This window comes from Poeciliopsis prolifica, unplaced genomic scaffold, assembly GCF_027474105.1.
Source record: "Poeciliopsis prolifica strain line A6 unplaced genomic scaffold, Auburn_PproV2 SCAFFOLD003, whole genome shotgun sequence".
Classification (NCBI taxonomy): Eukaryota; Metazoa; Chordata; class Actinopteri; order Cyprinodontiformes; family Poeciliidae; genus Poeciliopsis; species Poeciliopsis prolifica.
The window spans coordinates 5,280,534-5,293,673 of NW_026562378.1; the positions used below are offsets into that span (position 1 = coordinate 5,280,534).

General features: G+C 42.1%; 1 protein-coding gene and 1 non-coding gene across 3 annotated transcripts in view; one reads left to right on the forward strand and one right to left on the reverse strand.

The window, feature by feature from the left end:
• Window positions 1-858: 858 nt before the first annotated feature.
• The window catches only part of fgd5a (FYVE, RhoGEF and PH domain containing 5a), a 37,816-nt gene continuing 25,534 nt past the window's right edge, over window positions 859-13,140 (reverse strand). Inside the window, exons 8-21 of one of the 2 annotated variants that reach the window (XM_055026958.1) lie at window positions 12,535-12,625; window positions 11,579-11,629; window positions 11,395-11,453; window positions 10,797-10,868; window positions 10,640-10,708; window positions 6,995-7,078; window positions 6,815-6,894; window positions 6,391-6,487; window positions 6,029-6,166; window positions 5,095-5,197; window positions 4,884-5,020; window positions 4,095-4,196; window positions 3,503-3,657; window positions 859-2,225 (exon numbers count right to left, since the gene is read on the reverse strand). In XM_055026958.1, the coding sequence (XP_054882933.1) occupies window positions 2,189-2,225; window positions 3,503-3,657; window positions 4,095-4,196; window positions 4,884-5,020; window positions 5,095-5,197; window positions 6,029-6,166; window positions 6,391-6,487; window positions 6,815-6,894; window positions 6,995-7,078; window positions 10,640-10,708; window positions 10,797-10,868; window positions 11,395-11,453; window positions 11,579-11,629; window positions 12,535-12,625 (1,275 nt within the window). In that variant the 3' untranslated portion in view covers window positions 859-2,188. Of the gene's footprint in view, window positions 2,226-3,502; window positions 3,658-4,067; window positions 4,197-4,883; window positions 5,021-5,094; window positions 5,198-6,028; window positions 6,167-6,390; window positions 6,488-6,814; window positions 6,895-6,994; window positions 7,079-10,639; window positions 10,709-10,796; window positions 10,869-11,394; window positions 11,454-11,578; window positions 11,630-12,534; window positions 12,626-13,140 lie in introns of both variants that reach the window. The other variant, XM_055026957.1, reaches the window with a different exon arrangement.
• On the forward strand, window positions 4,752-4,823 carry trnae-cuc (transfer RNA glutamic acid (anticodon CUC)). The gene has a single exon. It is a non-coding gene; the product is annotated as a tRNA-Glu (tRNA).

A 13,140-nucleotide genomic window follows, 5' to 3' on the forward strand; every position in this document is an offset into this window, starting at 1 on the left:
GCATCTTTACATTTCCAAGACATTGTTTGTCATATTTGTATATATGAACTTGAGGAATAATTTCAAACATTTTTGGAAAAATTTAAACCCATTTTGTCCCACTTCTCAAGAATCACTGTACTTAATTAAGAAAGAAAAAATAGTGTAACTCAGGTATTCAGGCTTGTCTAATCAATGGCCTACATGCAAAACACCAAGAGTGGAGGGAAAATGAAGCTGCGCTCCACCCTGACTGCAATGGGGTGTGTTTGTGTGTGCACTGGATGAAACTGAGTACAGAAACATCCCAGAAAGTCCTACAAAGTATTGACTTCCATTGCATTTCTTGTTCAGTTTCATTAGCAAACATTTTTGAAACAACATATAGTTTGAATGTTGACTGGGCGAGTTTGTAAGTTTACATGCTCTCCCCAATTTCCTGTGTAAAACAATAACCACTTCCTGTTCAAAGAGTAAGATGGTCCATACGTTTATAAAGCACTGTTCGCATTAAGTGATGATATTCTTTAGACTGTTTTTAGCCTCTCAGATTAGCCGTTAGCTTCAGGACCAACCAATCTGAATTTTTCCCTAAGAAGACACTACAGAGTGATAAGCTGCAGGTGATGACCGCCTATGACCTGAACAGGAAATCTATTTAGATATTCATGAACGGATGATGCAAACCTGCCCCCTGCTGGTGAAAGACATACTTACCTCTCCTGTGTTTGCCCATTCAAGACAGATTATCATTTATCATCAGTACCGCTTCTTTAAGAGCGCATTCTGTTAGAGAGATGTGACGCTATTATCCACAACTGTATCATATTTCACCGAAGCAACAAATCTCTTCACATTGCAAACAACCCCAACAACGTACACCTTTAAAAGTTGTTTATTTCATAATGCTTCTATGTACACAAACATTTACAATGCCCTATAAGACAGAAATACGATCCATCATAAGACTACTGATGTAAGGAAACGGTTAGAAAAACTGAAAAAAACCTTTTCAAGATAAATCTGAGACGAGTTGAAGTGTTACAGATAACTGCTTCTAAATCCATTAATGATGAAAGAAGCAAATGTCTGTCTTGGTTACAGCAGAATAAATCCAGTGTTCTTTCTTCTGATGAAGGCAGATCATTTTTACTCCAGCCAACGATACTTTACAAAGAAAAATGCTTCAATAAAAAAAATTTAAAAAAGCCACGATACTATATTCTTGAGTGTTTGGGTTTCAGTAACTGATGAGAAAAAAAAAACATGTTTTCATACAGTACTGTGATAATATAAAGAATAGAGAATACATTTGATTTCAGGCACATTCAATAATAATAATAATAATTATAGCAAATGTAACTGCATTCAACTGAGTTGGCACTTCAGAACAATCAGATTTTGTTATCATGTAGAAACTTACACAATGAAGTTCAAAGCATAGTTCATAATAACGTTTTGTTGACATACATTTGCTATGGAGGCATGCTGAGGGTCATGCTTTTAGTTTTTGTTTTTTTACAATGAATTCAGTAAAACTTCACATGATACACACAATGTTTTCATACAGTGAGGAACAACCCTTACACAAAGCATCATATGACACCAACTTTATACAAATAAATCCAATATTTCACTGTAATATTCGGCTTATTTATATTCATAACCGGAAGTAAAATGGCGGTAAATAGTTTCTAGTTTACACCATATGGATGTTGCTGTGCAGCTGCTTTTTACTTTTTGCTGGTCCAGTCTGATGCCTTTTTTTTTTTGTTTTTTACTTGGAAATACGCAACGTCTCCTCCTGCAGAGAGGTGAAAACCTTTGGATGCTTTCAGAGATTAAAATACAAAGAAATAATCTTAAAAAAATGTTGGTAGATCTATACAGGAAGCTTTGTTGTAAAAAGTTGAAACGCAGAAGAAAAGAGCTTCTGTCTCAGGCTTCTTCTTCTGAAAAGAAAAAGGCTCCCATGGTTTTTTTTTTTCTACTTTGTTTTTGCCTGAAGAGTTTATAATTCATCAGACAAAAACCTATCTTGTTCACAGACTGACACTTTCAGTTCCTTGCCACCGGGGGCAGCTTTCTCGGGAATCCAGTGATTTAGTTTTTCTTCCATTTGACGTCAGACCATCTCTTGGTCAGCAGGTAGTTTTGTTGTGCTAGCAGCTGCACACAGCTGGGTGTGTTAGCCCAAGGCAAGCAGGTGCTATAAAACTGTAGCCTCCTCGATGGCGTTGACCCATCTGAAACACAGAAATTAAACATTTAGCACTTTTAAAGACAGCTTTTCTGTTAGTTTGGATTGTCATATTTAGTTTTAAATATGGGATGTAGTCAGTTTTGGCTCTGCAGCTGTGAGGTTGGGAATGGGAAGGGTAAAAGTAATATTAACATGTCATCCGATAGAGAACATCTGTGGAGGGAGCTAAATATTAGGGTGATGGCAAAGAGGTTTTCCCACCTTGAAGACTTTGAGCACTTTATCGAAGATCGGTCATTAATTACCAAACGGTAAACATGCAAAAAGCTTATCTCTTTTCAAAGAGATAACAAGAAACAGAAACTAACAGTTTCCAAACAGAAACTAAACCTTAATTATAAACAAAAACAAAACGAATCTTGATATGTAAATCTGCCAGGATCATGATCTTTGGTTCATTCTTTGTCATATGTTTGAGTTTTTGGAAAAATGTTATTTTATTTTATTTTTTCACAAATTTGAACATTTTGGTTTCAGTTTTCATTTGTTAAATGATGAGACCCAACCCTATCTCTAACCCTAAAACAAGTCAAAACTGACTCAAGCCCTATTAAAAAGCACATGTAAAGTAAAAAATGTTCACCAGTGAATTTTTGCTTTCATCTTTATGCTTTGAATATTGGACAGTTTAGTGAGATGCAAAGAACTTCTTTGCCATCACCCTAATTTTTATATCTCTCCACAGATTCCACAGATTTAAGAGAAGACTCTGAATGGGCCACTCCAGAATGGCATTAGTACTTCCAGTTAGTAAAAATATAAAGGCAAAAATAAATTTTAAAAAACTTCCTTAAACCTAAACCTGCAGGCGATATGAATGAAATTTAACTTTACTGCACGATCAGACTGTTGAAAAGTGTCAGCGATTCAAAACACGCGCCGATCCTGCAGCTTATTAAAACAAGTAAAACCAATTTTATCATCGTTTGTGAATAAAGGTTGAAACAAAGAAGCAAGTTGCTTTATTTAGACATTTCCAGAAACAAACTCAGGAACATTTTCAAGAATAATACTTTTCTATCTCTTCACTATTCCTTCATATTTCTGTTGGTAGTCAGTAGATTTCCTCTTACTGCTTTCATTTTCTATCACTTAAAGACATAATCTTTGGAGTATGACTTTAAATCAGCTTTTTTCATCTAAATATTTAATTTAATCAACAAAAAAGCGACGTGGCTGCAGAGTTATATACCCGAAATGACTGCAAATAAATGCATCTACAGAAACAAGCGCCTCCGCGCCTCAAACGGCGGCGCTGACCTGCGGGCGGTGTGCTGGTCATCAGCTCTGAAGGTGTAGTAGAGAGTTTTCTTGTGATACAGCTGGAACACGCTGCCGCCTTCTTCTCCGTCTGGCTTCTCCGTCAGCTTGACGGTGAAGCCCTGCAGAGGTAGACTTTCCGAAGCCATTTTATCCTGAAGAGGAAAAAAAAAAACAGTTAAAAACCGTCAGAGGCGGTCCAAAAATCACAAGGAGTGGTGAGGAGCGCTGCTGGCGAGAGCTGGAAGAAAACGGCAGGTGTTTTTTTTTTTTTTTCCAAGAAGAGCAAAGCGGTGCAACAAAAACAGCCTGTGCATTTGAGAGGAGAAAGAGCGAGACAGAGAGAGCACAGAGAATCCCCTCCATTAGCAATCCAGCGATTCACCGGTGAGACCGAAGGAGCTTGAAGAAAGGTTGAAAAATGGCCCCGCCACAAGAGGAGGGAGGAATAGATGTTGCAAAGAAAGAGCATGCCGTCCTGATCGAGCCAGAATGGATTTAGATCATGATATTGGGATCGTGGGAGTGTTCTGGGGCTGGTGCGGGAGACTCTGTGCCCCCTCACCTCACGGGTTGTGAAGGTGTAGAGCACCTTATCTTTGAGGAGGAACCACAGCCTCTTCCACTTCCTTTTGCTCTTCTTCCGGCGCTGCAGGCTGCCGCTCATGGTGGAGCCATCCACACCGAGTGACGCCTGGCGGCAGCAACAGAGAAGTGACACAAACATGAAGGTGAAACACTAGAAATGGGTGATTTATGCAGGATGACTTTACATTAGGGGTGTCCAAAGTGTGGCCTGGGGTAGTTTTGACTCTATATAAAGGAACTGATGAACATCGACACTTTTCTGTATGAAACTCTCAATGCCAAAATTACATATTAAATAGACAATTTTAGCTGCTAAACATGTGTTTTTTTATTTTATTTTATTAACTGTGTTAACGTAAATAGAGCCACAAATCTCCAGCGACTTTTTACTCAAACAGACTTAGTCACACCTAATAATTCAAACGCACAAGTTAAGGGTTTTCAAAGATATCATTTTTGTTGCCAGGCCTAAACTAAAAATGATATTGTGACCAACAACTTAGGAAACTGTACTACTTTAAAACCTTTGTCAAACTTTTCGTTCAAATATCACATGTTGAGTAAGACAGAATGGCAGGGAGCTGACATGAACCCGGCTGACAGCTGCTCAGCCTAGCTGTCTGGAGAGCCGGACATTCCTGGTGTCAAAGGCCTCTGCAGCTCCCTGGTGGTCTAGTGGTTAGGATTCGGCGCTCTCACCGCCGCGGCCCGGGTTCGATTCCCGGTCAGGGAACAGTCTCTATTTTCTGAAATCTAACAAGCTGCATACAGTGACATTTGATCTCTATCCCACCTGGCTGAGGGTGGAGCTGCTCTTCCTGGACTTCCACAGACTGGGAGGCTGAAGACTTTGGAAGACAGCGGAGAGCGGCCGACTGGCCCGATGAGTCCGAGGGCTCGAGTTACCACACGCTCCCGATATGCTGCCGCCTGCAGACGTGCACAACATTTAACGTCCCGCCGACTCCGTTCTCAGCTGCGATCCTTAAAAAACAAGGGGTCACCTCTTTTCCTGAGCTCAGCATAGCAGTGGTCACACACTTTGGCCAGTCTGTCCTTCAGGTACTTCAGAGGGTATCTGTTCCTGGAACAAGCGCGACACACCACCTGCTCAAACACATAGAATGGATCAGTGTGCTTTATGTCGAGATCCTCAGGACGAAATGGAAATAACTGCAAACCTATGCGGCTCACTGTCAAAGCATTAATAATCTCCTACATAGGCCGAGCTCAAACAGTAGCATCAGTAGAAATGAACAGAAATAGAAATGTGGTTCATTTCCATGGCACTGATGCCGCTCTAGAAATAAACCGCAAGCAGATTCTCACACCAACAAAGCGCTACAATAGAAAGGATGTCTCACTTCGATGCTCTTGCTTTCAGAGCAGTTTATTAAAGACTGTATCTCTACTGTGAACTTCTTTCAATGTTTTATTTCAACTAGAATAATATGATATCAAAACTCGCTAAAAAGTTCATTCCTGAGAGTTTTGAGGAGAAATTAAGGCCAAAATGTCTGTTGTCACATGTTGTAATTTCAGCTATAATGTCACTATTGTGTTTAGAAGGAGAATTGATTTTTTTATGGTATCTTTTTTATCATGTTTTATTGATGCATGCAAATGTTAGCATACAGCAGCTACTCCGCTGCAGCAACGGTGGTTCATCATCTATTATAAAAGAGAGCTTTTAGCCAATAGAGAATGAAATGCTAATGCGGCTCCATGTCTCTTTAATGTTAACACAGGCCAACACCAACAGGGCTGCTTGTTTTCAAGAGGCTGTGGATCGTAGAAGCACTACTTGATGAGAAGTAGTGCGGATGTTGTCTTCAACCTTAGCGGAGAAAAAGCAGTTATTTGACATCTGCCTTTCCTATGACGAGCATGAAGACTTTTCCTTTCTTTCTTCTTTCAGGAAGATGCGGCGCACCGTACCTTTCCACAAGCGTTGCAGTGGTGTCGTCTGAGCGTGAGGCTGAAATCTGTGGTGCAGTTCATGCACATCATCACCTGAGAAACCGGCACAAGCACAGGCGCGGCCTCACCGAGAGCCATCCACAGTTTCTCACGGGCCTGTTGGAAAGATCCTCACATGTTACGCCTAAAAACGCCCCAATTAATAGAACTCATTTAGCTAATTCCAGTAGACAGGTAACCCAGAGACAAATTGCAGTTTTTTGGTTTTTTTTGCCACTATCTTTAAGGGTCTTTCATCTGTAATAGTTAGCTGGACATTTTGAGGTTAATGCATGTTTGTAATAAAGAAATTGATTGTATTTCATGATTTCCTGCTTTACCTCGCTGCATGGACCACCGAAGGTGCAGAGTCCTGCAGCGTGGTCCGCGATGGCTCGACTCAGAGTGTGAAACCAATCCTCTCGCTCTCCAACAGAACTGAGAAAAAAGAACAGTTTAATCAGAAAAATCATGTTTTTGACTCATTTAGGTTTCTAATAAGGCTGCTACAACACACAACAAAATATTATTCTTAGGTGATTTTCGGCTATGAAGAGCATTAAAAAGTCAGCTGGTGACTTTTAATTTGCCCCAAGCCAGACGCCGACGCATGGACATTGAATAAATGTAACATTTTCTGATCTTGGACTATAACAGAATAACCGGTCACAGAAAAAAATAAATATAATTGGAATGTCATGTCCTTATATCTCTCAAAGAGAAATAAAAATAAACCAAAACCTGCAAGTTGCAGGCGTCGCTCACCTGGCAGAGAGAGTGATGGTGACGTCGGACACCTCGATCCGAAGACAGTTGAGGACGTTGTCCACTACGGGTTTGCTCACCTGTGTGTGCACAACAAAGACACAAAACCGGGGAAAACGGTGGGCAAGTGTGTGTGAGGAACGCATAAATGACAATAAGTCATCAGAAAAATGTGCTTACCTTCATCCCTGACAGGGACAGCGTGTTTTTAAGTCTGTATTTTCCATCTTGTTGTGGGTAAGTATATAGCATAATATCATTCATCTGTTTGGGAGAGAGAAAAAGAGAGAATCGGAGGAATGAGACTGAGACGCTTCTAATCGGATGAATGGGAAAACTAAGATTTAGCAATTATAACTCATGTAACGCATGTAATACCTCCGTCCAACACAAGGTGGCGGTGCAGCTCTGCTTCGAGAGAGTATCTTTTTAAAGAGGTTGTTTTGTTTTTTGTTGTGTTGCAGCATTTATGAGCAGTTGGTGTCTCACCTGCAGTGGTCACCAATCCGAGCTCGGCAGGAATCCCTTCATGATACGCGGCTTTCTACTGACTTCTCATGTTTTAAATGGAATAACATTGCAAGTAAATAAAAAAAAAAAAAAACATTTTTCAACGTAGCTTGTTTTTGGGTGTTTTCTTTTCAGTGGCACTTTAAGTTTCCCACTCCCAGGCCCGCACACGGCAGAACTTTAAAGCAAATGTTTGTTTGGATACGGGAATAAAGAGTTCTAACAAGCCCTACATGCCATTGTTTTATGAAAGGTATTTCATAACACAGACAAAAGAAATGACATCATTGGTCACACCTAATGTGTGCTCTAAACATCCGCTGGGGCCCTACGGGCAGCGTCCAGGAATTCTCCACCCTGCTCCGGACCCCCCGCCACCTTCACCCTGCAGAGGAGCAGGCCTGGGCGAATCCTGCCACCTTCACCACAACAACAACACAAACAATCCCACTAATCTTTTTGTTTGTTTTGTTTCTCTTTTAGCTCGGTAGCTGGAGACAAAACAGTGCATAGCAGCCAAGCCGGAGCGACCTTTGGGCTGTGGCCACCGGGATTTTCTGGGAGCTCCACCCTGCGCTGCTCGTTCACTGAAAGATTCCTTCCACAGAGACGCCGACGGGAGCTGAGCAAACAGACTTCGCAGGGCTGACCCATGAGTACGCGACCCTCTTTGCGCTTCATATTTCATTTTTCAGCTGTCCACTTGCCTCCTTCCTTCCTTCTGTTAATTCCTTGCCCGATCTGAGGGCGCTTTCACACCTGATAGTCCAGTAGCCTCGGCTCGATTGGGGACCAAAAATGCAACGTTTGTTACATTTTCAGCTGGACTGGTTAGCGTTCCTAATGTGTTGAACAATATAAACTAATTGTTTCCTGCTTCCTCCCTCACCTGGGTTGGCGCTGCTCCAAGAACTTACAGAGGAAACGACATAAGAACCTCTGAAGAAGACATGAGTGCAATGTCCTTCTTCGCAAAATGTAAACAAAAGTCAACCAACGTCAGACTTTTAATGGTTGTCGTTTCTCTTTGTTGTCACGAGACATTTCTCACACGTTTGTTTTGGTAGTATTCACCCAGAATGCACTGCGCTATGGTCTGCATCCTGTTTTTGGAGGAGTCTCGTGTCCGCTTCCATCCACGTTTGCAATCGAACTGCACCATACTTTACTTGAACCGAGACATAGACATAGGTTCATACCTCTGCAAACAGAACCGGACTTTCTCGGCAAACACACCAGGATTCAATTAAGGCGGACAAACCAGGGCTGGTGTGAACACACCCTAAGCTGGTTTTAATTCTTCCCTTGGCCAAGGATTGGTTTCACCTTTTGTCTGTCTGAGCAGACTGATAGCTTTCCATCTTCACAGTTTGGAATCTCCGTTGCTAAAAGCCCCCAAAATACCAACTAAGCCTCGTTAGGGGCAAACGTTCGGCAAACGTTAGGGGTGGTTCTCGCTTCACTGTAAACGAGTTTAACTGCAGGTGGGAAAAGACAATGGAGGACGTGTCGGGACAGAACGAGAAAAGACAAATTAATCCACGGAGCATCTTTATGTTTTAGTTGGATAAACCAAGAGAAGCCCAAACCCTAAACGCTGCTCCTGCGGATGTCTCGCCAAAGCATATTTCATAACATGAGACAGCGCTGATTGCACATGGAACAATAGAGTGGGCTTCTCCATTTCACATTATGTGTTTGTGTAACACCGCCGCCCCTCCTCTGCCGCCTCCTCCCCACATTCTGCAGGGTGTCTGGCCTTCACTTCACTGTCAGTCCCCCTCCCAATACACAGGAAGCCCGCATCCAGTGACCCACACCAAACATCCTGTAAGGAAGCGGGGCCCTTGAAAACAAGTCCTGAGAAGGGTGGAGAGGAGACAAGTGGAGAGGGAGGCTCTTGCTGGATGGGTGTGGTGCTTAGTGGAGGTCCAGCAGCCTTGGCCTCGCGTCCCTCCACCCTCACAAGCTCACCTACCTCCACCCAACATTCCTTGACACAGATAAAGCCAGCGACCGATTTCACTCGCGACTCAATGATTCAGCAGGTGCCTTCAACGAGAGGCCCGTAATCAGACTCATCAGGTCCTCAGATTCTTTACAGAAATGTGTCCTAATCATGAAAATGATTATTGTAAGGTCTTTTTATGTAAAAATTTAGTAATATATAGGGTTTGAGTTACATTTTTGGTGGGTTGGAAGCTTGTCCAAACCACTGATGTGAGGACTAACTGTGGTCAATGTGCCAGGAATGGTTGTACATCTACGGAGAGTGAAGAGTGCCAAATTACAATGAACCAATAACTTATGAAATAATTATTCAAATGTTCAATGAAGGTGTTAAAACCGGAAAGAAATTCAGAAGTCATTTATTAAATATAGAATTAATTGCATGTGCCTCGATCACATATTGATTTCTTAAAAAAAACAAAATAAAATATTGACCGCAGAGTCATAGCAAACTGGGAAGAAGTTGCCTCAACTTGCTCTGTGTAGCAACCAATCAGACGTCAGGATCTCTATAGAAGAAGCTTTAATCCCGCCCACTGAGGTCGAAGGTGAGGTTGGCCGTTGAAACACATTTACGATCGGCACAGGAACCTAAAATAAGTAAGACACTACATAGATATATAGTCTTTACAAGAATATCAATACATTTAAATAATCTGCATATAATAAATTCTATATTTAATAAATAATTTTTTTATTTATTTACAGTTGTATTAAATCAATGAGCCATTTAAATACTTGTTTTCCCTTTTAACCAATTTTGTATTTATTGTATTTTGGCACTCTTCACTCTCCATACATATCCTCTGTTTTTTTTTTTTTCATGGAAGATATTGATGATATTGTCACAAAATAAGACATTTTACATTTGTAGATGACATCATGATGCCTCGTTCAAATGTGAAGAGTGTGTGTGAACATCAGTTTGCAAGCCTTTCACCAGATTCCTCTGGTCCGGGCTTTGACTGGACCACGCTGACAAACGAGTACTCTTCGATCCAAAACATTTAGTTGGAGCTCTGGCTGCATATTTAGGGTTGCTCTCCTGCTACAAAGTGGAAAACTCTGACCAATTCCTCACCTCACTCCCCCTCTGAAAACCTATGAGCTAACGTGTGTTGATCTGTAAAATCTCAACTAGACTCACTTACACCTGAGGCTGCAATGAGGCGCAACATGAAACAGTCGAAGAGGAACAAATACTCTTTAAATACAAAGATCAGTACGTCTGAATCGGTAAAAGTGCCTTAGTAAGCCTGTTTTCATGATGTGGGGGTAAAAGTTAAGCGGACGGAGCCTTTTTACCAGAAACAGATGCCGCGGCTGCCTGCTCTTCCTCGAGACCTTCATGAGCGTCCCCTCTTTGACGAATATCTGCCAAGGACAAGAACCGTTAAAAGGGTTTATTCAGATCAAAACGGCCGCGTTCTGATTTGCTGCCACGCGGCTCGGTGATTCTCACCCTTCCGGGCTTCAGCAGGTCCCTCTTCCCCTTCACGCTGTACTCTATGTGGACCAGACGCAGCAGGTTCTCCTGCGGGAGACCGAAGGATGAAACACAGAGGAAGATCACCCGACGACACACGGACACTTAATTTCTGAATGAAAGTGTGGGAGGCGGAGAGGGAGGCGATGACTTTGTGTCTCTCAGACTGTGTGTGTCCGTATCAGTGGGTGTGCGAGGAGGAGGAGGAGGAGGAAGAGCGGCGAGATAAACAGAGGAGGGAACCTAAAGAGACACCGGGGAGTCTGACAGTGAAAGACCTGAAGGACATTGAGGAAGTGTTGGCCCATTATCTCCACCAAGTCTTGAAGTTTAAGAAGAACCGTAAGTCATGTCCAGCATTACACTGCCTCCTTTGTCGTGTCACATAAACTTTCCTCAGTTAATCACCAAGTAGGGATCGACCTCTTTTTCTCTCTGGCATGCCATCATTCAGAAGACAGATTCACACGGAGGAACCGCTCTTTGAGGCAGGACTAAAGACCTTTGGAGACTAAAGCTAGAGCCGTACCAGTGAATGGGAGCGCACTCTATTAACCCAGGTTCAGAAACTCACCCCTTGTTTCAGGTCGTCGTTGGCCTGGTCCGCCACCTCGGACACAATCACCAGCGCAGCTGCGACAGAAACAGAAAAGGAGTTAAAAGCATTCGACGGGGCGACACGGCGCGTTGGTGTTGTCGCATGCTGATCAGCTGCTCGAGATCACCAATGAAAACATGCCAGGAGTCGGATGAATTACCCTGAGTGTCCTCGTATTCTTTGGAGTCAGGAGAGAGGTTGTTCAGATAATCTGGACAGGGCAGATTAAGAATGAGCGTCAAATCAAACCGAACGCATTTACTGATAAATCACGGCAACTTCTGAAGCACTTCTTCAAGTTTAAAGTGTTAATTTTTGTTATTGTAATTGTCGATGCTAATTTGCAGCATTACAAATTACAAAGTTACCGATGAAAACTTTTCTGACTGTTTTTTGTAGATGACTTTTTCACTGCGGTGCAGTGAGAAATTACAAATTAGTTCTGTTTCTTCATCTTATATCAGAACAGATTTTAACACCAACCAATAACAACCTGAGCAAAAGATTCATGGTTTTCCAAAACTAATTCCACTCATTCAAGAAATAAGAAGGGATTTAAACCAGATTAGCTCTTGTATGTAAAGAAATGATATAAAAGTTGTGAAAATTTTAAATAAAAATTGAGAGATGATACATATTCATAAACTTAAAGTGTAGGCCAGACTAAACAGAGTCCTTGGTTTGCTTTTGAGGACATTCAGACTCTGGGGTTTATAAGAAAGGCTTCTCGAAAGCTGAGGGTCACATCAAGGAAAAGCTGTCTCATCGTTCATTTTAGTTCTCATTCTAGATATCAAAAGAAGATTTTTTCCATAAGACGTGTTTGAAAGGAATGATGGACAGACGTAAATCTCGGTACTAAATGTCACAACTAATGTTGTGACATTTTTCTCACGTCACAACATTTTAGCAGTAAGGCGTTTATTTGCAGCCACTGGACAATGCACCGTTGGCTCCACCAGAGATTGCACAGTTCATCAATAGTCAAGTTTGTCATTTGAAAGTGCTGGATCTGTGGATCTTCTGCAAAATCTTACATTAGACTTTCCCCAAAGTTAACTTCCATAAGTGCTGACAACCCCTTTATTTTCTAAAATCTTCTCTCTGAGTCGTTACCTGTGAGTAGCATTCGATACTGAAGAACTCTCACTATGACCTGGAGCAGCTGGTGTTTCATTGGGACCTCTGGTTCTTCTGGACTTTTAGTCTGCATTAACACACACAAACACATCTATGACGTTTTCAACACGTCAAGGAGCACATACCAGCATATTCCATTTCTCAAATTTGAAGGGAAAAAAAAGCACCAATCGTGGTGCATCCAATCCGCAAAAGAAACGCTGCAATAATTTCAACATCCTTTTGTCCAACCAAAGCTACACCTGTGTTACTGCACCAACAGGGAAAAGCCACGTCTCTGTGTCTTCCAAACGTGGGTCGCCGCTTTAACTCAAGTGTCGTGAGACAAGGTCGTCGTCGACCGAAAGGGAAATGTTTGTCAGGGTGACCTTGAGGCACACAAAAAAACCCGTAGAGCGTCCCTATTCTCCAGCTCGACGGAGTCGTTTGCAGGTGAGAAAGGACAGAGAAAGGGGGGAACTATCAAAGAGAGCATTGGAAAATCAATCAGGATCTAATTGTCTGTGACAGGTATTTATGCCCCGAGAGGTTGAGGAGCAGCAGCGGTTCCTGGGTGCACACACACACACACACACACGCACC